The sequence below is a fragment of the Sarcophilus harrisii genome, chromosome X, assembly GCF_902635505.1.
Source record: "Sarcophilus harrisii chromosome X, mSarHar1.11, whole genome shotgun sequence".
Taxonomy (NCBI): domain Eukaryota; kingdom Metazoa; phylum Chordata; class Mammalia; order Dasyuromorphia; family Dasyuridae; genus Sarcophilus; species Sarcophilus harrisii.
Genome location: NC_045432.1, coordinates 7307456 through 7333686, shown reverse-complemented (window position 1 = coordinate 7333686; position 26231 = coordinate 7307456). Strand labels below are relative to the sequence as shown.

The window sequence follows — 26231 nt, the reverse complement described above, 5'->3', positions numbered from 1 at the left end:
GATGTCAGGTTATAGGAACAGATAGGAGAGGTCCTTTTCTGGGCTTGGAGCCCAGACCTCAGAGGGAGGTTTCAGGATAGCATTTGGCCCACTTGACAGATAAAAGCAAATCTGTAGGGATGTGCTGAATCTGTTCATGTGTGTGCGTGCGTGTGTGTGTGTGTGTTCTGTGTGATGCTGAGTCATGGCTCTGAGACCTCTCTGGTTAGCAACAACCACTCCCTTCCACCATACACGCCCCCTTTTGCCCCTCCTTGATTGAAAACTTTAAAGTCAACAGGAAGAAGGAAAATGAATTCAAGAACTTCCCCTAAGTGTTTCAAGTTTAGTCACCCCATATCTTGATAAAAAGGGTCTGCCCCTAGTCCTAGCCCTTCCCAGCCAGAGGCTACTGCGAGAAGACTGACTGCTTCCTGGGCACCACATAGCCCTCTGTGCTTTGGTGGGGGTGGTCTGCTCGCAGCCGGCAGCAGTGCAGAAAGCAAGATAAGATGGCAGGCTTGGGGTCCAGCGCCAAACAGGAGCCCGAGATCGAGCTTTTTGTCAAGGTGAGTGCCTGCTGGCCGGCGTTCGGAGGGAGGGTGGTGGTAGAAGGGAGGCAGCAGAAGGAAGGAGGATTGGTAGGGGGCATCGGGAGGCCATCTTTTTTGCTGGAGAGATGAACGGTTCTCAGAGTATCATTCCTTGGCATTCCAGAAAGAAGTCTTGGTTGTTTGTCTTGACTCCGAGTTAGCAAGAAGAGACAAATGGTGGGTTTACAGTGAGGAAGAACAAGGTTCTGATTCTCCTTCTCATCATCATTATCTATGTGACCGGGCAGGTTATTTCCTGTCTGATTGTCCATTTCCTAGTCTATAAAATAGGAAGGAAGGAAATACACATTTATACAGCGGCTATTATGTGCCGAGGCACTTGCTAAGCGCTTTAAAAAAACAACCCTGGGAGGTAGGGATTAGCATTATGTCCATTTTACAGATGGGGAAACCAACAGGCAGCTGTTAAGTGACTTGCCCAGGGTCACACAGTCATTGTCTGAGGCTACATCTGAATTCAGGTCTTCTGACAGCAGGCTCAGAGCTCTGTGTGTTGTGGGGATCCAGGGGATAAATAGAGTTTAAAATGCCACACCTTCTTCGGGGCAGTCGTGGGATGGGATAATCACAATCTGCAAACTTTCTGTGGTTCTACATCTCTCAGGTGTTGTTATTACCGAGTGAGCTGAGCCCCTCTCGACCCCTCTAGGCAGGGAGCGAGCACTGAGGTAGAGCTGAGAAGCCAGACAGATCAGAAGGAGCAGCGGGGCTGAGGGGGAAGAAGATGGCTCAGGGAGGAGAGGTTAATTCCACTTTGGGCTGGATCTTGAAGTTTCCTTTGGAAAGCCCCTACAGCTCTGGTTTTGTACCAGGCAGTGAACAAGGAAGCCAGCAAGTAAAGCCCTCCCTTTCTTCCCTTGCTTATTTCCAGCATTCTACTTGGCTTGACCCTTAATGCCGGACACTTTCTCTATGTGTCATCAAAGAATTGGCCACCGGAGCCATCGGAGAACTGGCAAAAGTTGCTAGCTGGGGATTGGGACGAGTCCCTTCCATGCTGCATGCAGCCTCTGGTTTCTTCCTCTGGCGTGTGGGGACCCTAATCGTAGCTGATGTTAAACTGGCTCCAGAAGAAGACCTGGCTGGGGCTTTTTTTGCTCTGTCATGATCCATGTCTTCCTGCCTCCAAATGGACATTTATTCCTTTTCTGTGTCTCATTTTCAACCTCTCCCTTTCCACTGGCTCCTTCCCTTCTACCTGCAAACACTCAACTCTCCCGGCAGAGGGCTGCCAGGGCCTACTTGCACAGGTTCCCAATAATGGTAGTCCGATTTTTAGGGTCCGAGTATTTGATGTACTAGTGCCTTAAGGTTTACATATATTCGTGCTATCGTCCCTGTGTTGTAGAAGGAAAAAAAAAAAACCAGACTCAGAGCTGAAGTGACAGATCCAGGGTCACACAGCAAAGGTGGATCTAAATTCAGCAGAAGCCAGCATTCTATCCATCTATCTATATGCCACGTTGCGTGACCTACCCATACCACGGTTCCAGAAGTCACTGTCCCGAGGGAAAGTACTCCAGAACAACAGCCACCGTTCTAGGGGCCTCGGGCTTAGTAGCCAAAGTCTGACCTCTGCAGTTCTTTCTGCTGCTATTAACCCACCCCACAGCTTAGCCAAAGTAGCTCCCTGCCATGAAGTAGTTGCCAGGGGTCAGCTACAGGTCGCCATCAAGCTGGTATCCAGTTAGCTATGTGAAGAACTCTTGAAGTAAGCACCCAAGTACTCCTCAACCTAGAAGGCAGAGGGGGGGCCTACAGCAACACCGCTAAAGTGAGCAAAACAATGAGCCAGAGGGGCCGCCTGACGGCCTGGAAGTTTCCCCCGGCTCTTGGTCATAGTTGAGATAAACCAAGAGTCCCTGAGATAGCCCATGTCCCCACCAAGCACTTAAGAAAGGCTTGCTGATCAGTGGGTTTGCCACCCTTGGAATTTTTCATGTTCCGTACTGCATTCTAAGGAGAGGCGAGCTGACAGATTTCCTCCTGGCTCAAGAAGCTAGCATATTTGCTTTTGGAAGAACTGGTGATTTGTTTGTTGAAAACAGCTGGTGCTGGCCCAAGGAGACTGCTGGGAAACTTTCAAACACAAGGAGTTGACTACCAAACCATTCCATTCCATTGTTAGAAAACTCTAGTAATCAAGTGTCTCTCCCTTAAATCAAACTGAAATCAGCTTCCCTTCAACTACATCTTGGTGGTGGTGTCCATGCTGTCTCACTCTTCACGATCCCATTTGGGGTTTTCTTGGCACAGATGCTGGAGCCGTTGACCATTTCCTTCTCCAGCTCATCTTACAGAGGAAACTACTGAGATAAGCTGGTTAAGTGACTCGTCCAGGGTTTCCCAGCTAGGAAGTGTCTGAGGCTGGATTTGAACTCAGATCCTCATGACTCCAGGTCCAGGGCTCTATGCACTGCAGCACCATGTAACTAGCACATTTTTGTGTTACTTTCCATCTGATGATATTAGGAGTCAACCAAAACAAGGCAAGTCTCCCATCATCCCCTCACACTCCTTCAGGCTCAACAGTTTCAGTGTCTTCATCAGCTTCCTCCAGCTCTCTCTCCTTGGCTCCAGCAGAAGACCTGGCTAACGCTCTTTTTGCTCCATCATGATTCATGTCTTCCAGTCTCCAAATGGACACCGATTCCTTTTCTGTCTCTCGTTTTCAACCTTTCTCTTTCCGCTGGCTCCTTCCCTTCTACCTGCAGACACTCAACTCTCCCGGCAGAGGGCTGCTAGAACCTGCTTCCACAGGTTCCCAATAATGATAGTCTGATGAGCGTCTGTGTGCTTGATGTGATGTTTGTCTAGACTTTAGAATATATTTTTAATGTAGATGAAAATTCCGTGCGTCCTCTTTTGTTCAATATTTACTAGTACCCCCTTCCCTTTAGCCATTTAAAAAATCCTTCTCTTTACTTTCAAATGGCAAGTCATGTAACTGTAAAATGGGCAGATAAAAGCTGCCATTTCTGGAGCACAAGCAGCACTATGTTTGGGCAATATTATCTTAATTGCCCCTTTCAATAGCCTGCAGAGGCTGGTGCTCATAGGGTCATCTTCATTATCAAGGTGGGTACGTAGAGTGATTTTGCCCGAGCCCCCAGTTATGAGTCTCAAGGACCAAGGGTTTGGAACCTTTCTTTGTTTTCTAGTCACCTTTTCTTGCCCATCTTCTTGTTTGAACTTTAGCGGTTCACTGTAACTCCCAGGCACCCAAAGACCAAGACTTTGCTGTTTATACGCTTCCACTGACGACTCTTTGGCCAGAGGGGCGGCTGCCTCTATGTCCTGGCTATTGTGTGATGCCCTCATTGGGTCTGAGGAGTAGCAATATTGGGGAAATAGCACAAAACAGCCACCTTGACTTGCTATCAAAACAGCCACCTTGACTTGCTATCCATGCCCAGCAACGAGCTCACACAGTAGGTGTTTCGTACTACTTTTTCCGAATAGATCCATTTTAGCCACCCATCAAGTGAGTAGCTAGGCCGGTAGCCTCTTCTGTCTTCATGCTTTTTTCCCTTTTGAGACATCCGAGGCTTTTTATAGCAACATCATTTCCAAAGCCGACCGGTTGCCGGTTCCTGGCTTTCAGGGCTCAGGCACTTGCTTCTTACTAGATTTGGGATGGTAGAAGGGGCCATTCTTTTCAGGCACCTGGAATAAAAACTACCTTCGGGACATGGTAGTTTAAGTTTCTTTTCTCTTCTTCCCCTCCTGCCAATTTTTAGGGGACATTTGGGAGGTGTCTCACTAATCAGGTTGGGATTTATGCCATGGTCCTTTAAATCAGCACATCACTGAAAGAAAAACTAAAATGGGGTTTCCCCCGAAAACTTGGCTGTGTTCTCCTCTCCCCTCACCCCCCTCCAGTATTCCCTTGTGCCCAGAGTGCCCTCCCTTCCTGTTATGTCCAATGGCAAATTCCATTCCCTCCCCACTTCCCATGTTAGGGCTCTGTTCACTCCCCCCAGTTCAGGATGCACCTACTGTCTGCTTTGTCCACTTTCCCCATACAGAAAGCCTGCTGCCAAAGACGGATGAGGTTCCCTCTGTTCCCCTTCCCCCCACCACAGAGGCAACCAAAACTGAGAGGACATGCTCTGTTCCATCTAGACAGAAAGAGACAGAGCAAAATCCCACAAGAAATCCAGGAGTTTTCCAGAGCATTTGGAACAAGTCCCGATTCAGAGAGTGTTAAAGGACAAAGGCTTAGTCTGTCCTCTTCCAAAGAGAGGACACGGGAGCTGAGAGATCTGGGAATCCGGGAGGTTATTTAGAATCTCAAGACTGTATGAAAAAGCTATAGGCAGGAGCAATGGCAGATCAGTTCAGGGCATTCATTGAGCTGGGGAGTTGAGGGGACCAAGAAAGGCTTTGTACAGAAAGGCCCCTAGTGGGTCTCTTTTGCCTCCAGGATCAAATAGAAAATCCTCTGTGTATCATTCAAAGTCCCTCATAAAGCAGCCCTGTCCTTCCTTTCCAGCCTTCTTACCCCTTATTCTGCAATATGTACTCTCTGATCCAGTAACACTGACCTCCCGGTTGCCCCATGAACAAGCCACTTCAATCTCTTGGCTCTGGGCTTTCTCAAACTGAGACAGACAGGGTGAAGTGACTTGCCTGGGATCCCACAGCTGGTAAATGTCTAAGGTCAGCTTTGAACTCATGAAGATGAGTCTTCCTGAGTCTAAGCTCAGTGCTCTATCCACTTTGCTTGGAGATGAAATAACAAGCAAAATAATATATAGAAAGAGGAGTCTTCCAAGACAGACCCTTGGGAAAGGTTCAGGTTTTATGGGTGTTGCCTGGGGGGAAATCCAGCAAAAGAGACTGAGTATTGATTAGTTTGGCAGGTAGGAGTAAAGAAAAGAGAAAGCAGTGTGACAACAACTAGAGAAGGGAGAATGCAGGAGAAAAGTTGACGGACAGCGTCAGAGGCTGCACAGAGGTCAAGGAGGAGGATTGAGAAAAAGTCACTGGATTTGGTAATGAAGAGGTCATTGGTAACTTTGGAGAGAGCAGCTCCAGTTGAATGAGAACAGAAAGCAGAGAGAGAAGAAGTGAAAGCAGCAAATGTAGAAGGCTTTCTAAAGGACACCAAAGGGAAGAGAAATGGCTGGTAATGGGGATCAAGTGAGGGATTTTTAAGGCTACGGGGGTTTGGGTGGGGTTGGAGGAAACAAGGAAGGGGGCAGTAGATATGAAGTGTTGAAGATTAGTAAAAGAGAGGAGGTGATGGGGGCAGTCTGCTGGAGAGTGCTCAGATTTTGCCAGTTTCCGATGTTCACTTATCCCAGTTTTCCATCGGTAATGTGAAGAGGTTGAAATGGATGATCTCTTGGTCCTCTTTTAGTTTGAACATTCTATAGGTTACTAAGGTAAGGATTCTGACATCCAAAGTGGTGGCTAGTTTGAGGTCAAAGTTCTTTTTGTCTTCAGGGAGCTTCTGGACTCTCCCCCAAAGAATTGGTCAACAACAAACAGACGAAAGTCCTTCCAAAACTTAACAGGCATTCTTCAAAAGTTGTTGGGGCCTAATACTTCAGCACTTGTGAGCAACCAAGTTGGCTTGAGAAAATGAAGGAAGCATTTCCCAGCAAGGAGGAGCAAATTTCCCCACGGAAGTTGAACAGGGTGGGAGAAGTTTGGGGAAAGCTTGAGGCAGCCTTTAAAGCTTTGGAGCAGAGGAAGGACAGGAAGAACTGGGTGTGATGATGACTCAAAGAAAGAGAAGTGAGGCTATCGTTTCCTTAGGTGACCGTTACAGAAATTGGAGAGTTGGTGGGTCTAAGGAGCAAGTGCTCTTTGGAGGGTCAGAGAGGAGCTACACATTTTCTGGGGCTGCCTCTATAAAGAGGGGGAAGTGGCCCTATCTGGGGAAGTGAGAGGAGACCATGGCCCTGAGCCAGTGTGGGAATTCTTCTCTTGATTTGGAGCCCAAAATTTGTCAGTGTTGTGTAGCCCCTTTCCCAATTCTTTCTTACCCCAAGTTCCTCTCTAGCCCTCATCTGAGCCTCAGACCCTGAGTTGGGCTGCCCTGGGAAAAGGAATCTTCGCTTTGGTACTGGCCGGGGAAGGCAAGGGGAAATGGCACTAACTCTGAGGCCCACTGCTACCTCAGCACAAACGCCAACTGGATGTGTAGGAACGTGGGCAAAGAGATGGGCAGATGCAGCCCCAGATGCCAGTGTTTTCCACCCCAAATGAGACCAAATACCCAAGTTCTATTACCCCAGAGGGCTGCAAACTGGTGGGGAGAACTCTGAGGATTAAGGGGACACTCCTCTCTCCCCAAACCTCATCTGGGCAGCACAGAAAAAGTGGGAAGATTAGGAACTTTGTTTAGGAGTGTTCAATAGGAGAAGTCCTAGAAAGCCCAATTAAAAATATGCCTAAGGGGGCAGCTGGGTGGCACAGTAGATAGAGGACCAGCCAGAAGTCAGGAGGATCTGAGTTCAAATGTGACCTCAGATACTTTAGCACTTCCTGGCAGTGTGACTCCAGGGAAGTCACTTAGCCCCCATTGCCTCAGCTATACATATATATGTGTGTGTGTGTGTGTGTGTGTGTGTGTGTGTCTATATACACAGCTAAGAATTGCAGTCCAATCTTAAGAAAGCAGAAATGTAGCCTTCTCTAACTCCTTCAATAGATTTTACCCAATTCAAGAGCTGCTCTAAGTGGGATACTGCATCCCTTAGTTCCTTTTTGCTTGTAAATTCTTTACCGAGTTCAGCTGGGATAGGGATTTGCCGCTCATTTTTCTGTTCTGAAATGAGAGTGGAGAAAGGGGCAGGCCTTAGCCACGTGACTACTGTGAGCTGGAGCTGCTGCTGGGTGAAAGCGGCATCTAGTGGCAGGCCACGGTGCCCATTTTATCTGCAGGTCGGTGTGGAAATCTGCACTGGAGGAAAATCCAGCAAAAGAGATTGAGTATTGATGAGTTTTAGAGAGCTCATATAAGCAAGAAGTATTTAAGTACTCATTGGAGTTCACACGTTTGGGAGATTTCAGGGTTTAGTATGAGATATCCCAATTCACACCTCCCTTAATCCCTCCCTTGGGAGAAGTCAACCTTTGGGAGATCATATAGAGAGAGGAAGCTCTTAGAGCTCAAAGGAATTACTTCGGAACATTGACTGGGGTCGGAGAGGAGCACTCTGGGAGGAAGCCCACAAGCTCGTGAGCTTTTCTTTTGCGCTGCCTTTGGGGAAAACCCCAGCAGAGGAGCAGAATGCGGGAAGTGGCTGGGCTAGCCCTTCTCTTTCAGTTCCTCTCATTGCAGATGTGCTCCCAGCTGCCCTGAGGGTGCGCTTGGGATGCCCGGATTCTGCTGGCCTCCCCAGGCCCGGTGGCTTTATTCTGGCCTGAGAGCTTTCCTCTCATTCCTGTTAGCCAGTAAAACCAGGAAGCGACTGCCAGGGTGCCCAGAGCCCAACATCCCCTCGTGAGAGTCTCCTTCCCCAACAGACAACCCAGGTGACGCAGGCTCACGGCCCCCAATCTGCAGCCAAAGCTGGGCCAGGCAGTGGCCGCACCCCAGGCTCCCCAGATTCCCAGCCCTTTGCTCAGTGCAAGGCCAACACAGGCAGGCATGCTTCTGCTGCCCACTCCCTAGCTTCAGTGTGGTGGAAGCCAAAGAGGAAGGAGGGATCAGTGAAGGAAGCAGCTCAGGGCTCTGACTGTAGACCAGGGAACCCGAGGGTACCACTCAAACTAGCCCTTGGAGCAGTCAAATCCCCAAGTTCTACAGCACAGGGGGCCATGCCCTACAGCCTGGTGGGGGGGGGCTATCAAGGTATTGGGGCACAGATCGGAACTGGAGGAGAAGGGAGGAGAAGGTCACAGGGGACAGCAGTGGTCAGGGAGATCCCAGGCCACAGGGAGATCAGAGACAGAAGTCTGGAATCCAGGGAGAGGGAGGAGCTGGTAATGGGGAAGCAGGGAGCAGGCAAATTAGAGAAAGACACCAGCCATGAAGATCGGAGCCTCAGATTCCCAGGGAAATCACTGAGAGAGATCTACAGTCCAAGGGAGAGGAACATGAAGTGGTAAGGGACAGTAGCTTGCAGGGAGATCAGGGTCAGAGACACCCCCCCACACACCATGGAGATCAAGGGCAGAGATGTTTGCCACAAAAGAAGGGAAAAGAAACTGACAGGGCAGCAGAGGTACAAGGATATCAAGGGCTCTTCAGCAAGATCAGATGAAAGACATCAGGGGTTAATGGGAAGGGAAGAGAAAGTTGAAAGGAACGTCAAAAAGCAGGGAGATCAGGGGCACAGACCTGCCTGGATATCTGAAGAAGAAACCAGTCTTGGAAATCAGGGGAAGAGACCCACTCAATGGTGATCAGAAGCACAGATGCCCCATGAAGATGAGGGGAGAGGTCCACAAGGAGATCAAGGACAGAGATCTGAAGTCCAAGGGAGAGGAAGATGAAGGGGTAGGAGGCAGAAGATTGCAGGGAGAAGAGGGGCAGAGATGTTTACCACAGAAAAAGGGGGGAAAGTGACAGGAGCCGGGAGGGTATGGGGATATCAGGGGCTCCATAGAAAGATCAGGGGGAAGACATCAGGAGCTAATGGAAAGTGAGGAGAAAGTTGAAATGGACAGCAACTGACAGGGGGATCAGAGGCACATACCCACTCGTGCAAATCAGGGACACAGAAGCCAAATGGAGATGAGTTGAAGAGATCCCCATGGAGACCAGAAGCAAAGACCCCCATAAAGATCAGAGGCAGAGATCCCCCCTGTGGAGGTCAGAGGTAGAGACCCCCCATGGAAATCAAGAATAGAGACCACCCATAGAGGTCAAGGGCAGAAACCCACCCATGGAAAACAGAGGCCTGTTATGGGCCAGAACTCTGTACTTAAAACATGAGTTCTTACAAGGTGCTAACTCAGAGGAATTGATAAAGACAACGGTTATCTAGTTTAGCCTGGGGATTAAGAGTTCTCTAGTTCAGTACATGTACTTAGGACTTAATATAGTTCCACAAGATTCACACCTATGATAGTGTAATGATAAGAGAGGATATAACAGCCAGCAGGGCCCCAGAGACAGATTCAGTCCCTCATCCCCTTTGTGTGGCTGGAGGTTGAGGTAATACCTTGTTAGAATCCTTGTTTCAAATACAAGAGTTCTGGTCCATAACAGACCCCCCACCATGGAGATCCAGGTCAAAGAGCCCTATGGAAGAGACCACCCATGGAGAATGGGAAAGAGATTCCCCCATGAGGATCCTGGGGAGACAACCCATGGAGATCGAGGTCAGAGAACCCCATGAAGATCAGGGGCAAGTACCCCTCATGCAAATCAGAGGTGGACCCCCCTAGGAGATCAGGGTCAACGCCTCCCTATGGAGAACAGGGCAGACTCACAATGGAGAGCATGCTCATGGGCTGAAATTGACAGAGATCAAGGACAGAGAGCTGAAGTCCAAGGGGAAAGAAGAGAAGGTGGAAGCAAATGTGTGTGGAGGTGAGGGGCAAAGATTCACAGGGAAATCAGGGGGAAAGAGCAGGTCACAAGGAAGGCAAGAGAAGCATGGAAGGAGGAGAAGGTGGCAGAATTGTTGTGGCAGAAACCCCACCAAGGACATCAGGGGCAGAGACTGCACATGGACATCAGAGGCACAGAGACCCCATGGAATCAGCACCAGAGACCCCCATGGGGATGGGAGGCAGAAAGACCTCCATGGAATTCAGGGACAGAGACTTCCCATGGAAATCAGGGGCTGAGAAGCCCTATGGGAGAGCAAGATCAGAGACTCCCCATGGAGTTCAGAGAGACACCTCCTGTGGAGACTGGGATAAGAGACCCCCTATGGAGATCAGGGCATTCTCCCAACTGAGATCATGGGGTTGAGACTGAGGAAAAGGTAAGGGATTAGAGAGCTGTAGACCCAGGAAAGAGAAGAGAGGGGGAAAGAAGGAAGCAGGATGTGTAGAGATGTGGGGCAAAGATGTTCAGGGAAATATGGGAGGAAAAGATCAGAAGTTTCAAGGAAGGGAAGAGAAATGTGTAAGGAAAAAAAAGTGGCAAGCTTATTTGAGAAGAGATACCTCCACAGAGATGAGGGGCATAGACCCCCCACAGAGATCCTTGGGAGAGACTCCCCATGGAGATCCAAGTGAGGGACTCCCCATGGACATCAGAGGCAGACGCCTATAATCAGTGGAGTCCCCTCATGGAGATCCAAGTGAGGGACTCCCCATGGACATCAGAGGCAGACGCCTATAATCAGTGGAGTCCCCTCATGGAGATCAGGGGGAGACGTCCCATGGAGATAAGAATCAGAGATACCCCATGGAGATAAGAGGCAATCTCCACCATGGAGAACAGGAGACTCCCTGAGAAACCATGGTCAGAGACACCTCATGGAAATTAGTGGGAAATCCCTCTGGGAGACTGGGAAGACCTCTATGGAGATCAGGAGGAGATGCCCCATGGAGATCAGAGGTAGACTCCCCGCCATGGATATCACTGGCAGTCCCCACTATGAAGATTGCGGTGAGAGACTCCTCCATAGAGATGCAAGGCATAGACCACCCACAGAGGTCAGGGGTAGAGAACCCCCATAAAGATCCTGGTAAAAACCATCCATGGAGATCACATGCAGAATGCGCTAAGCATGGCAGGTTCAAACATATGCCATGGAAATCAGGGAATTCTCACCATGGAGAACAAACACAGACCCCGCCATAGAAATCAAATTTAGAACCCCCCCCCCCAATTCAAAGACGAAGTCACATGGAGATCAGGGTCAATGACCTCTCATGGAGAAAAGTTACACCCCCCCGAGAGTGCTGGGTCAAAGACCCCCTATGGAAATTGGAGAAGATGCCCACCATGGAGAACATAGGCAGTGACCCAGTTGAGATTACACGCAAAGGCCCCCATAGAGATCAGAATGAAAGATAGCCAAGGAGGTCAAGATCAGAGATCCCCCATAGACATCAGGGGCAAAGACCTTCCATGGAGATAAGAGGCAGATCTCCCTTGGAGAGCCTAAGCAAACCTGTGCAGATCAGGGTCAAAGACCCTCCATGAAGATCAGGTGGAGACCCATCATGCGGCCCAGTGTCAGAGAGCCTCCCCGTGGAGATCAGGGTGAGAAAAAACGCATTGTGAGAGGAGGCAGACGCTTCTTGGAGATCAGGGGGAGATTCCTCTGAAAATCACTGTCAATGACACCTCATGGAGAAGACTTAGACCCCCCCCCCATGGAGTCAAAGACCCTCGCATGGACATTGGGGAAGATTCCCCCCCATGGAGAATACAGGTAGTCCCCTCATGGAGATCAAGGTCAGAGACACCTCATAGATATCAGAAGTAGATCCCCCATGGAGATCACGGGATGAGATCGAGGAACACATGAGGGATAGAGAGCTGTAGAACCAGGGAAGTTAAGAGAAAGTAGGAGGGGGCAGCAGGGTGTGTGCAGATGTGGGGCAAAGATGTTCAAGAAAATATGGGAGGAAACCATCAAGAGGTCCAAGGAAGGGAAGAGAAATGTGTAAGGAAAAGTTAGCAAGGTTATTTAAGGAGAGACACCTCCGTGGAGACGAGGGACACAGACACCCCCCCACCAAGAGATCTTTGGGAGGGACCTCCAAGGGACATCATCAAAAGACCCCTATGGAGATCAGTAGTAGTTCCCCCATGGAAATCAGGGGGAGGAGGCCAATGCATATCAGAGGTAGACCCCATAGAGATCTGAGTCAAATCCCCCCCCCCCATGGCAATCAGGGAGGACCTCCCCTCATGAAGAATACAGGCCGTCCTCACTATGGAGAGCAGGGACAGAGATGTTCCATGGAAATTACAAGGAGATCCCCCTGAGAGACTGGGAAGACCCCTAAGGAGATCAGGAGGAGATGCTCCATGGAGATCAGAGGTAGATATCACTGCAGTCCCCCCATGAAGATTGGGGTGAGACCCCTCTATAGAGACGTGGGGCACAGACCACCCATGGAGGGCAAATGGAGAAACCCCTCAGGCAGACCTTGGTAAAGACCACCCATGGAGATCAAGGGAGCCCCTGATGAAGATCAGGATCAGAAGCCCCTTATGAATACGGGGTGGGGGAGGGAGAAACCCCAAATGGAGAACAGAGACAGAACCCCAATGGAGACCAGAGATCAACCACTTATGGAGATCACAAGCAGAAGCCCATGGAGATCAGGGTCAGAGACTCCCCATGGATATGAGGGGGTAAGACCACCAAAGGAAATCAGAGGCACATCTCCATGGAGATTAGGGGCAGACACACCCCCCATGGAGATCAGGGAAAACCCCCTAAACGGAAAGGCCCCGGGAACGGAAAATTAGAAAAAAGGGCGGGAGGGCCCCATGGAAAAGGGCAAGACCCCTGGAGTCAGGGGCCCCCATGGAACCAACAGGACCCAGGAAAACCAAGACCCCTGGAGCCAGGGGAAAACCCCCATAACAAAGAAAATTTCAAAACCCTTGGGAGAACCCATTGGAAAGGGGAACCCCCATGGAGACCCGGAAAATTTAGAGAAGACCCCAGGAACGGGGAGATCCCTGGGGAAAAGGGGCCCCAGGGAAAGGGGAGACCCCTAAGTCATGGCATTCATGGAAAAATTTGGGGGGACCCCAACTGGCAAAGCCCTGGGAGAAGGGGAACCCTGAGACAAGAAGCTTTCCCAGGAATAAGGCAGCCCCCCCAGGAAAGACTGGGGTAGAGCCGGGATTGGGGGAAAACCACCAAAAAGGAACCCAAAAATGGAAAAAAACAGACCCCAAGAAATCAAATTTGGAACCCCATGGAATCAAAAACAGAACCCCCCTGGGAAAAGGCAAGACCCCATGGAATAGGGAAACCCCATGAACACAAGGGAGACCCCTAAGCAAAAAGGGCCCTTTTTTTCCAAAAAATAAAGACCCCTTGGAATTCGGGGAAAAGACCCATAGACGGGAGACCCTCGGGGAAAAATTTTGATGGGTAAACCCCATGGAGTAGGGGGAATGGGTGGGAACACCCAAACCCCCGGGGAGTAGGGAAAAGCCCCAAAGACAGACCCCTTTTGAAGAAAAGGACCCCTATGGAACATGGGACCCAGAAGGAAATCCCAGGAAAAGGGCAAAACCCCAAGAAGGAAAAACCCCTAGAAAAACCCCCATGGAATAAGGGCAGAGACCTCCCTGGAATCAGGGGACCCCAGGGAATCAGGAACCCCCATGGGGGAAAACCCCCTGGGATCAGGCAAAGCCGGGAAAGGGTAGAAAAAACCCCCCAGGAACGGAGGCCCCTGGAATAAAGAAAGGAGCCACCAAATTGAGACCGGAGAGACCCCATGGAGTCAGGGGGAGACCCCCAAGGGAGTTTAAAGAACAGAGAGAGACAAAGGGTAAATACCCCCTGGAAAAGACCCTTTGGATAGGGAGAGAAACCCCCTGGGTAAAAGGAAAGACCCCCATGAATTGGGGAAAACTTGAAAAAATTACCCAGGAAGAAAAGGAGAAGAAAAGGGAAAGGCCCCATGGGAATGGGGCCCAAAGATGGCAAGAAAAAAGGGGGGGTCAGGAAACAAGAAAAGAGCCCCATGAAAGGAAGAAAAGGAGAAGGGGAATCCCCATGGTGGGTTTGGGGATGGGGCCCCCTGGAAAATAAGGGTCAGAACCCCCAGGAATAGGGAAGCCCCTGGGAGACAAGAGACCCTCCCTTAAAGATAGGGAAGAGATCCCCCAAAAAAGAAAGGGTAAAAGAGGAGATTAGGAATCAAAATGGGCCCCCAAGGGGAAAATCAGGTTCGGGGAGATTGGAAAATCTGGGAAGACCCCCCATGGGGGGCAGGGCCCCCATGGAGGGTCAAAAGGGGTTAAGGGTGGGGTAGGAATCAGGGAAAGACCCCCTGGAATGGGGGAAGCCTAAAAGCAGGGCCTCCCCATGGAGATTAAGAGACCCCCCATGGAGATCAAGAAAACCCAGGAGGGATAGGAAAGAATCCCCATGGAAATCAGGCAAAAAATTTGAATGAAAAAAGAGCCAAGAGAGCAGAGCCCCTTTGGGAAGACAAGGGAAGGACCCCCATGGAACAAAGTGTTACCCCATGGAAATCAGAGGCGTCCCAAGGAGCGGGAAAAATCCCCTGGATCAGGAAGGCCCTTCCATGGACAGGGAGATAGGCAAAACCCCTGGTAGAGACCCCCATGGAGAATGGGGAACAGCCACCCCCAAGAGCAGGAAAAATATCCGGGGTAGAGACCACCCATAAGGATGGGGAAAATTCCCGAGACCGGGGAGACAAACCCATGGAGACGGTCAAGAACCCATGAAGAAACCATGAAAACGGGGTGGACCCCCTAGGGACTGGGGAAACCCCAAGAGAATAGGGAACCCAATGGGAAATTCAGGGCTAAAGACAGAGACGGGCAGAACGAACCAAGGGGAAAGAAGAGAAGGGGAAGCAAATGGGTGGGGAGGGCAAAAAGATTACAGGGAAATCCCCAGGGAAAGACATCACAAAAGAAGGAAGAGGACATGGAAGGAGGGAAAGGTGGAGAATTTGGGTGGAGAAACCCAAAGGAATAGGGGCAGAGAGAAATGGGAATAGGGGAACAGAACCCCCTGGGGAGGGACAGAAGACCTCCAAATTAGGGGCGAGATCCCCATGGGGGGGGATAGGCCCCCCGGAGACTGGCAAACCCCATTGGGATAGGGCAGAAATGCCCCTGAGATCAAAGAACCATTGGATAAAGGGAAGACCTAAAGTCAGACCCCCATGGAGATAGGGGCAGAGACTCCCTGGAGACAGGAGAACCCCATGAAGATTCAAGGCAGGACCCCTTCATGAATTTCAAAGATCCCGGGGAAGAAGCCAGGAGATGGGGCTCAATGGAAACAGAGCAAATCCCCCAGGGAGATTAGGGGTGGAGACTCCCATGGAAATCAAGGAGATCCCTAGGAGGGGGACAAAGAGCCCCGAGAAGGCCCCCTATGAAGACAAGGAGCAGAGACCCCCATAAAGAAGGGATAGACCCCCCATGGAGATCAGGAAAAAAAACCCCCCAGGGATCAGGGGGAGACCCCCATGGAGATCAAGTCAGGACTCCCATGGAGATTAAAGGGCAAGACCCCCCCAAGGACATCAGGCATAGAGACCCCCCATGGAGAAGGGGTTAAAACCAGAGACGGCAACCCCCAAGGAGAAAAACAAGATAGAGATCCAAATGGGGATCGGGGGGCCAAGGGAGAAAGGAGGGGAAAAGAAACATGGCCCGGAGCCCATGGAAATTAAGGGACCCCGGGAGGGGGAAGACTAGGGAACAGGGGGAGAGCCCTTGGAGACCCAGGGTGACCCCCCATGGTTCACTGGCACCCCCAGAAGATTGGGCAGACCCCTCCATAGAAATGAAGGTAAACCACCCAAAGTCAGAATGAGACCCAAGGGAGATCCTGGAAGATTGGCACAAAGATCCAAGAAGATTGCAAGATCCTGGTAAACCACCCATGGAGTTCAGGGAAGCCCCAGGAGAAAGGAACCCTCCAGGAAACAAGAAACCCCCTTTGGAGACCAGGCAGAACCCCATGAAACAAGGGAGAACTCCAATGGACATCAGAGGTAGACTTCCCCATGGAAATAGGGAACCCCATGGAGCCACCCCTGGAGATTTGAGGAGACCTCCAGGAATCGGGGAGACCCTCCTGGAAATAAAAGGGTTAAATCCCTGGGTTAAAGGGCAACCCCCAGGAGGCAGGCAGTTCACTGGGGATGGGGTAGAGAACAAAATTCCCAAAAACCAGGGAGATAGGGAATCCACTGAGATCAAAGCAAGGCCCTGGAGAAAGAGAGACCCTCCCCCATGGAATCACTTAGTTTATGAGGATGGGGTCAAACCTCCATGGAAATCAGAATCCCCACCATAGAAAAAAAGACCCCCAGGAAATCAAATTTAGAACCCCCATTGGAATGCAAGACCCCCTGGAGTCAGGGAACCCCAGGGAGACAGGGAGACCCCCATGAAAAACAAAAGCAGACCCCCATGAGATCAGGCAAATTTCCTTTTCCAAGGGAGGGTCAAGATCAAAGATCCCTGAAATCAGGGAAAGACTTCCACAGATAGAGGAGACCTCTGGAGGCCCGGGAAAACTTTCTGTCCGGGATCCGGTAGAGACCCCCAGGGAGTCAGGGGAGAATTGGGGAGAACACCCAGACCCCCGAGACAGGGAAAAAGCCCAAAGTCACAGACCCCATGAAGAAAAGGAGCCCTCCCATGGAATCAAATTGATCAGAGGAAGACCCTCCCTGAAAAGGGGAAACCCCCCAAGGAGACCAAAGACCCTAGACAAGACCCCCCATGGAATCAAAGGGCAAGACCTCCCTGGGATCAGGGGACCCCAAGGGATCAGAGGGAACCCCCATGGGTACGGGATCAGGAAAGCCTGGGTCAGGGGTCAGAAACCCCCAGAACCAGAGGTCATGGAAAACGAAAAGAGACCCAGTTGGAACCGGGACAGAGAACCCATGGAGTCAGGGGAGACCCCCTGGAGCAGAGGCAACTAAAGACAGGGAAAAACCCCCATCAAATGAAGCAAACCTCCCAAGGAACGGGGAAGAGAACCCCCCCTGGAGAAAAGAGAGACCCCCGAATTGGAAAGACATGAGGAAAGAGCTAAGCCCCAGGGAAGAAAAAGGAAGATAAGGGGACATATGGGGAATGGGCAAAGGGCCAGAAATATGGGGGGAAAGAAACTCAGGAAGGAAGAGAAATAGAAAGGAAGAAAAGGGTCAGATTATTTGGGAGAGACCCTCCATGGCTGGGATACCCCATGGAATAAGGTCAGGACTTCCCAGGGAGATTAAGGCCAGAGCCCCATGGAGATAAGAGACCCCCCCTTGGAATGAAGGAGATATAGGGAGAGGGAATTCCCCAGGAGAAAAATGACCCCCAAGGAGATCAGGTTCAGAGAATAGGGGGAATCTGGGAAGAACCATGGAGAAAACAAAAGGGCGCCCCCATAAGTTCAAAAGCAAGGGGTGGAAAACCCCCATGGAGATCAGGGTCAGAGACCCCCCATGGATATGAGGGGGTAAGACCGTCAAAAGAAATCAGAGGCACATCCCCATGGAGATTAGGGGCAGAGACACCCCCTATGGAGATCAGGGAGAAAACACCTATGGAGATCAGGGACAGAGATCCCTCATGGAAATCAGGGTCAAAGAATGCTGGGGAGATGAGAGTAAAAGAGCCAAGAGAGTCAGAGACCCCCTATGAAGACAAGGAGCAGAGATCCTCCCATGGAGATCAGTGTTGGAGACCTCCCATGGAAATCAGAGGCAGAGATCCCCAAGGAGATCAGGAAGACAACTCCCATGGAGCTCAGAGGAAGGCCCCTTCCCATGAAGATCAGGAGATATGTGTCAAAAATCCCTGTGGTAGAGACCGCCCATGGAGAATGGGAACGAGACCACCCCCCATGGAGATGCAGGAAAAATATCCCTGGGGTAGAGACCACCCATGGAGGATGGGAAAGCGATTCCCCCATGAGGATCCTGGGGAGACAACCCATGGAGATCACAGTCAGAGAACTCCATGAAGATCAGGGGCAAGTACCCCTCATGCAAATCAAAGGTGGACCCCCCCTAGGAGATCTGAGTCAAAGCCTCCCTATAGAGAATAGGGCAGACTCACAATGGAGAACATGCTCATGGGCTGAAATTGACAGAGATCAAGGACAGAGAGCTGAAGTCCAAGGGGAAAGAAGAGAAGGTGGAAGCAAATGTGTGTGGAGGTGAGGGGCAAAGATTCACAGGGAAATCAGGGGGAAAGATCAGGTCACAAAGAAGGGAAGAGGAGCATGGAAGGAGGAGAAGGTGGCAGAATTATTGTGGCAGAAACCCCACCAAGGACATCAGGGGCAGAGAGACCCAATGGAATCAGCAACAGAGACCCCCATGGGGATGGGAGGCAGAGAGACCTCCATGGAATTCAGGGGCTGAGATGCCCTATGGGAGAGCAGGATCAGAGACTCCCCATGGAGTTCACTGGACAACACCCCATTGAGATCAGGGTCAGAAATGCCCCTTGCAGATCAAAGAACGCATTGATATCAGGGTCAGAGACACCCTAAAGTCAGACCCCCTATGGAGACCAGGGACAGAGACTGCCCGTGGAGAGCAGTGTTAGAGACCCCCCCATGAAGATTCAAGGCAGTGACCCCCTTCAGTAGAGATCTGATTCAAAGATCCCTGTGCTACAGACCAGGCATGGAGATCAGGGGCTTCAATGGAAATCAGAGTCAAATCCCCCAGGGAGATTAGGAGTGGAGACTCCCCATGGAGATCAAGGAGATAACACCTAGGGAGATCAGGGACAAAGAGCCTCCAGAGACAGAGACTGCCTATGAAGACAAGGAGCAGAGACCTCCCCATAAAGATCAGGGTCATAGATCCTCCATGGAGATCAGGAACAAAATCCCCCTATGGTGATCAGGGGCAGAGACACTCCATGGAGATCAAGTTCAGTGACTCACCATGGAGATTAAGGGCAGAGAGACCACCCCCCAAGGACATCAGGCATAGAGACCTCCCATGGAGAGTATGGTTAAACCTACCATGGAGATCAAAGGCAACCCCCCCCCCAAGGAGAACAAGATCAGAGATCCAACATGGGGATCTGGGAGGGCCCATGGAGAACAGGAGGAGACTCCCCAAGAAATCATGGTCCCGGATGCCTCATGGAAATTAATGGGAGATCCCTGGGAGCTGGGAAGACTGCTAGGGAGAGCAGGAGGAGATGCCCCGTGGAGACCAGAGGTAGACTCCCTACCATGGATATCACTGGCAGTCCCCCCATGAAGATTGGGGTAACAGACCCCTCCATAGAGATGCAAGGTATATACCACCCATATAGATCAGAAGTAGAGATCCCAAGTGGAGATCCTGGTAAAGATTGCGCACAAAGATCCTGCTAAAGATGGTGCATGGAGATCCTGGTCAAGACCACCCATGGAGTTCAGGGGAAGCCCCCATGGAGACCACAGGGAGACCCCTCCATGGAAATCAAGTTTCAAGACCCCCTATGGAGATCCAGGTCAGAATCACCACATGAACAGCAGAGGGAGACACTCAATGGACATCAGAGGTAGACTTCCCCATGGAAATCGAGGGAGACCCCTATGGAGCCACCCCCTGGAGATTTAGAGGAAGATTCCTCCATGGAGATCGGGGGAGACCCTCCTGGAAATCACAGTTAGAGGTCCCTGATGGCGGTTAGTGGCAGACCCCCCATGGAGGTCACTGGCAGTTCACTGAAGAGAGATGGGGGTGAGAGAACAATCCGCGCCAAAGACCACGCCGTGGAGATCAGGAGAATGCCACATGAGATCACAAGCAGCGTTCCCATGGAGATAAGAGCAGACCCCCTCCCCCATGGAGATCACATGTAGATTGCACTGAGGATGGCAGGGTCAAACACATGCCATGGAAATCAGGGAATCCCCACCATGGAGAACAAACACAGACCCCGCCACGGAAATCAAATTTAGGAACCCCCCCCCCATTGGAATCAAAGACAGAGACCCTCACCTGGAGATCAGGCAGAGACCCCAGTGGAGATCAGGGATGACCCCCCCCATGAAAACACAAGCAGTTACCCCCAGCTGAGATGACAGGCAAAGGCCTTTCTTTGTCTTTGCTCAAGGAGGTCAAGATCAAAGATCCCCCTTAGATATCAGGGGCAAAGAGCTTCCATGCAGATCAGAGGCAGACCTCTCTGGAGGCCCGAAGCAAACTTTCTGTCCGGATCACGGTCAGAGACCCTCCATGTAGCTCAGGGGGAGACCCATCGTGGAGAACAGTCTCAGCTATCCCCCACAGAGAGCAGGGACAAAAAGCCTCCAAAGTCACAGACCCCCTATGAAGACAAAGGAGCCTCTCTCATGGACATCAGCGTTGATCAGAGGAAGACCCCCTCCCGTGAAGAGCAGGGTCAGAGACACCCCATAGAGATCTGGTCAAAGATCCCTATGACAGAGACCACCCATGGAGATCAAGGGCAGAGACTCTCCCTAGGGATCAGGGGGACCCCACAGGGAGATCAGAGGGACACCCCCCATGGGTACTGGGATCAGGGCCAAAGAACACTGGAGATCAGGGTCAGAAACCCCCAGAACCAGAGGCCCTCATGGAAAACAGAAAAGAGACACCACGTTGAGACCAAGGACAGAGACACCACATGGAGATCAGGGGGAGACTCCCCATGGAGTTTACAGAGAGACAGATCAGGGATCAGGGTAAAAACCCCATGCAAATGAAGTCAGAACCTCCCCAAGGAGATCAGGGAGAGAACCCCCATGGAGAAAGAGGACCCCCATGAATTGAGAAAGAACAAGGGATAGAGGATAACCCCAGGGAAGAAAAGAGAAGATGGAAGGGGGCAGCAGTATGTGAGGAGATGGGGCAAAGATGGTCACAGAAATATGGGGGGGGGGAAATCAGGAAATCATCAGGAAGGGAAGAGAAACATGAAAGGAAGAAAAGGTTGTCAGATTATTTGGGCAGAGATCCCTCCATGGTGCTTTGTGGGGCATAGGCCACCCATGGAGACAAGGTCATGATTGCCATGGAAATTCAGGGTTCGAATGGCTGGGGGGAAGATTGAGATAAAAAGGAGCCCCAAAAGGAGTCAGAGGGCCCCCATGGAGAAAGACCAAGGAGCAGGGAAGACCCCAGGAATCTGGGAAGACCCCCAATGGAAATCAGGGCCCCAAGAGATTTCCCCAAAGTTCCAAGGGGAAGACACCCCCTGGAGTCGGAGAGGCCCCCCGGAAAGGAAGGGGTAAGGTTCAAAAAACCCTGGGAGGCCCCCCATGGAGAATTGGGGCAAGAACCACCCCATGGAGAGAATCAGGGAAAAACACCTTGGGGTAGAGAACCCCATGGAAATGGGAAAGAATTCCCAATGAGGAAAACCGGGGAGGCCCCCATGGAAGGCAAAGCAGAGAACCTCCCATTGAAGATCAGGCAGACCCCCATGGAAATCAGGGGAACCCCCAAGGGAGATCGGAAAGCCTCCCATGGAGTTAGGGGAACCCTTCCCAATAAAACCAGGGTATGGGCTGGAAAGTGGAAGAGATCAAGGAAGAATGGAAGGCCAAGGGAAAAAAAAAGGGGAGAACCAAATGGGGGAGGTAGGGGAAAGATTCCCCAGGAAATCCGGGGGAAAACCCAGGGTCAAAGAGGGAAAGAAGAAGGACCCCATGGAAAAGGGAGGTGGCCCAGGGATTGTGGGCAAAGCCCCCAAGGAAATAGGGGCAGAGAAGGAGGCCAAGTTAAGAATCCCCCTGAAACCCCAAAGGGGATTGGGACCAAGGAACCTTTCCCATGAATTTCAGGGCCTAGATCCTGAAGGCCCAGGGGATAGGGTCCCATGGAGTTACTGGACCAACCACCCAAACCATTGATCCAGGGTCAGAAACCTTCCTTCAGACCAAAAACCAATTGATTACGGGTTCAGAGACAACCCCTAAAAATCCCGAACCCCCTGGGAGAACCAGGGACAGGAACCTCCCTGGAGACATTTAAGAGAACCCCAGAAATTCCAACATGACCCCCCGGAGATCCGATTCCAAAGATCCCTAACCAGCCAGGGGCCCAACCTTAAAACCAGATCAAACCCCAGGAGGTGAGGGGAGAACCCAGGAGACCCAAGATGACAACCCAGGGAGGATCCCGGGACCAACCTCAGAAACCCAGGATCCAGGGAAGACCCAGGACCAGAACCCCCCCATTAAAGATCCCGGGAAAGCCATGGACCCCCAGGAGATCGGAAAGAACTAATGGTGTCAGGGGGCAGAGGACCCCCATGGAGACAAGGTTGGGAACCCACCATGAACCCCAAAGGAAAGAGAAATCAAGAAGAGATCCAAATGGGGATCCGGGAGGGCCCATGGAGAACAGGGGGAACCCCAAGAAATCATGGTCCCGGAGCCCCATGGAAATTGGGAATCCCTGGGGGCTGGGAAGACCGCTAGGGGAGAGCAGGAGGAGATGCCCCGTGGAACCAGAGGTAGACCCCACCATGGAATATCCTGGCAGTCCCCCAGAAGGTGGGGGGTAACAGAACCCTCCATGAGAAATTTAACCAACCCAAAGATCAGGGGAAGAGATCCCAAGGGAGATCCCGGAAAGGTTGGAAATCAAAGCCCAGAAGATGGGGTTGCATGGAGATCCCTTCAAGACCAACCCATGGAGTTCGGGGAAGCCCCCATGGAGGACCCTGGGGAGACCCCCTCCCATGGAAATCAAGTTCCCAAGACCCCATGGAGATCCAGGTCGAACCACCCAGAACAGCAGGGGAGACACCCAATGGACATGGAGGTAGACTTCCCCAAAATGGGAGGGAGCCCCCTATGGAGCCAAACCCGGAGATTTAGAGGAAAGATTCCTCCATGGAGATCCGGGGAACCCTCCTGGAAACCACAGTTAGAATTCCCTGATGGGGAGGGCAGGACCCCCATGGAGGTCACGGCAGTTCACTGAAGAGAATGGGGGAGAGGAACAATCCACCCAAAGACCCCGTGGAGATCAGGAGAAATTGCCACATGAGATCAAAGGGCACCCCCATGGAGATAAACCCCCCTCCCCATGGGATCAATGGGGATGCCCGAGGGATGGCGGGTCAAACATGCCATGGAAACCGGGAATCCCCACCATGGAGGCAAACACAGACCCCCCACGGAAATCAAATTTAGGAACCCCCCATTGGAATCAAAGACAGAGCCCCCACCTGGAGATCAGGCAGGACCCCAGTGAGCAGGGATGACCCATGGCCAAAGCAGTTACCCCAGCTGAGATGACAGGCAAAAAGGCCTTTCTTTTCTTTTGCTCAAGGGTCAAGATCAAAGATCCCCTTAGAATTGGGGCAAGAGCTTCCATGGCAGATCAGAGGCAGACCCTCTGGAGGCTAAGCAAACCTTCTGTCCGGATCACGGTCAGAGGACCCTCCATGTAGCCTCAGGGGAGACCCATCATGGAGAAAGTCCTAGGCCATCCCCCACAGAGAGAGGGGACAAAAAGCCCCCAAAGTCACCGGGCCCCCATGAAGACAAAAGGAGCCCTCTCCTTGGACATCAGCGTTGATCAGAGGAAGACCCCTCCGTGAAAGAGGGAAGGAGACACCCAAGAGATCTTAAAGGTCCCTATGGACAGAGACCCACCCATGGAGATCAAGGGCAAAGACCTCCCTAGGGACGGGGACCCCAAGGAGATCAGAGGACACCCCCCATGGGACTGGGATCCCAAAGAACACTGGAGATCAGGGTCAGGAAACCCCAGAAAACCAAGAGGCCCCTCATGGGAAACCAGAAAAAGAGACACCACGTTGGAGACCAAGGACAGGAGACACCACATGGAGATTGGGGGAGACTCCCCATGGGTTTACAGAGAGACAGATCTTAAGACGGGTAAATAACCCCCATGCAAAATGGAAGCCGGGACACCTCCCAAGGAGATCAGGGCAGAGAACCCCCCCATGGAGAGGAGAGAAGACCCCTACATTGAGGAAAAGACATGAGGGATGAGAGCAAAGCCCCAGGGAAAGAAAAAGAGATGGAAGGGGGCAGAGGAGATTGGGGGAAAAGAATGGTCAAAGAAAAGGGGGGAATCAGGAAATCATCAGGAAGGGAAGAGAAATATGAAAGGAAGAAAAGGTTGTCAGATTATTTGGGCAGAGATCCCTCCATGGTGCTTTGTGGGGCATAGGCCACCCATGGAGATCAAGGTCAGTGACTTGCCATGGAGATTAAGGGCCTAGATGCCCCATGGAGATCAGGGGGAGAGACCCTCCCCTTGGAGATCAGAAGGAGATCCTCCCATAGAGTCTGAGGTGTTCCCCATGGAGTCCCCGACCCCCAAGGAAGTCGGGTTCAGGCCCCCTGAAACTGGAAGACCCCCCCAAATGGAGAACGAACAGGGCTGCCTCAAGGGTGGGTCAAAGTTCATAGGGGTGCACCCCCATGGAGATCAGATTTGAGACCCCCCATGGATGGGGGGAAGACCTCAAAAAATCAGGGCAATCCCCATGGAGTTGGGGCAGGGACCCCATGGAGACGGGAAAACACCTATGGAGATCGGGACAGATCCCTCATGGAAAAGGGTCAAAGAATGCTGGGGGATGAGGTAAAACCAAGGGGAGTCAGAGGCCCCCATGAAACAGGACAGAGATCCTCCCTGGAGATCAGTGTTGGGAGACCCCATGGAAATCGAGGCGAGATCCCCAAGGAGATCAGGAAGACAACTCCCGGAGCTCGGGAAGGCCCCTTCCCATAAAGACCAGGAGATATGTGTCAAAAACCCTGTGGTGAGACCGCCCATGGAGAATGGGAACGAGACCACCCCATGGGAATGCAGGAAAAAATATCCCTGGGGTGGGAGACCCCCATGGAGGATGGGAAAGATTCCCCATGAGGATCCTGGGAGACAAACCCATGGAGTCACAGTCAGAGAACTCCATGAAGATCGGGCAAACCCCTCATGCAAATCGGGTGGATGGGAGATCTGGGTCAAGCCTCCCTAAAGAGAATGGGCAGACTCAAATGGAGACATGCTCATGGGCTGAAATTGACAGAATCAAGGACAGGAGCGAAGTCAAGGGAAAAAGAAAGGTGGCAAATGTGTGTGGAGGTGAGGGCAAAGTTCACAGGGGAAATCGGGGGAAAGATCAGGTCACAAAAAGGGAAGAGGGCATGGGGAGGAAGGTGGCAGATTTTGGGCAAAACCCCCCAAGGACATCAGGGCAGAGAGCCCTGGAATCAGCAACAGAGACCCCATGGGGATGGGAGGCAGAGACCTCCATGGAATTCAGGGGCTGGATGTATGGGGGCGGAAGGGAACTCCCGGAGTTCATCAACACCCTTGGTCGGGGTCAGAAATGCCCCTTGCAGATCAAAGAACGCATTGATATCAGGGTCAGAGACACCCTAAAGTCAGACCCCCTATGGAGACCAGGGACAGAGACTGCCCGGGAACAGTGAGGCCCCATGAAGGTTCAAGGCGTGACCCCCGGAGAGCTGATTCAAAGATCCCCGTGTACAGACCAGCCATCGAGATCGGGGCTTCAATGGAAATCAGAGTCCAAATCCCCAGGGAAAGGGGGACTCCCCATGGGGCGGAGAAACACCTAGGGAGTCGGGACAAAAGAGCCTCCAGAGACAGGACCGCCTAGAAGCAAGGAGCAGAACCTCCCCATAAAGTCAGGGTCATATCCTCCATGGAGTAGGGAAAAATCCCATGGTGATGGGGAGAACACTCCATGGAGTCAGGCAGTGACCACCATGGAGATTGGGGCAGAGACACCACCCCCAAGGACATCAAGCATGAGACCTCCCCATGGAGGATGGGAAACCCACCATGGAATCAAAGACAACCCCCCAAGGAGAACAGGATCAGAGTCCAACATGGGGATCTGGGAGGGCCCATGGAGAAACAGGAGGAGCTCCCGAAATCATGGTCCCAGAGCCTCATGGAAATTGGGAGATCCCTGGGGCTGGGAAGACTGCTAGGGAGGCAGGGGGAGATGCCCCGGGAGACCAGGGTAATCCCCACCATGGAATCACTGGCAGTCCCCCATGAAGACTGGGGTAACAGACCCTC

The 26231-nt window shown here is 51.7% G+C and overlaps 1 protein-coding gene across 1 annotated transcript in view; it reads left to right on the top strand.

Annotated features, from left to right (window-relative positions):
* Window positions 1-239: 239 nt before the first annotated feature.
* Window positions 240-26231, top strand: part of CLIC2 (chloride intracellular channel 2) — a 73833-nt gene continuing 47841 nt past the window's right edge. Inside the window, exon 1 of the mRNA XM_031944823.1 lies at window positions 240-548. Coding sequence (XP_031800683.1) covers window positions 492-548 — 57 coding nt within the window. The 5' untranslated portion in view covers window positions 240-491. The remainder of the gene's footprint in view (window positions 549-26231) is intronic.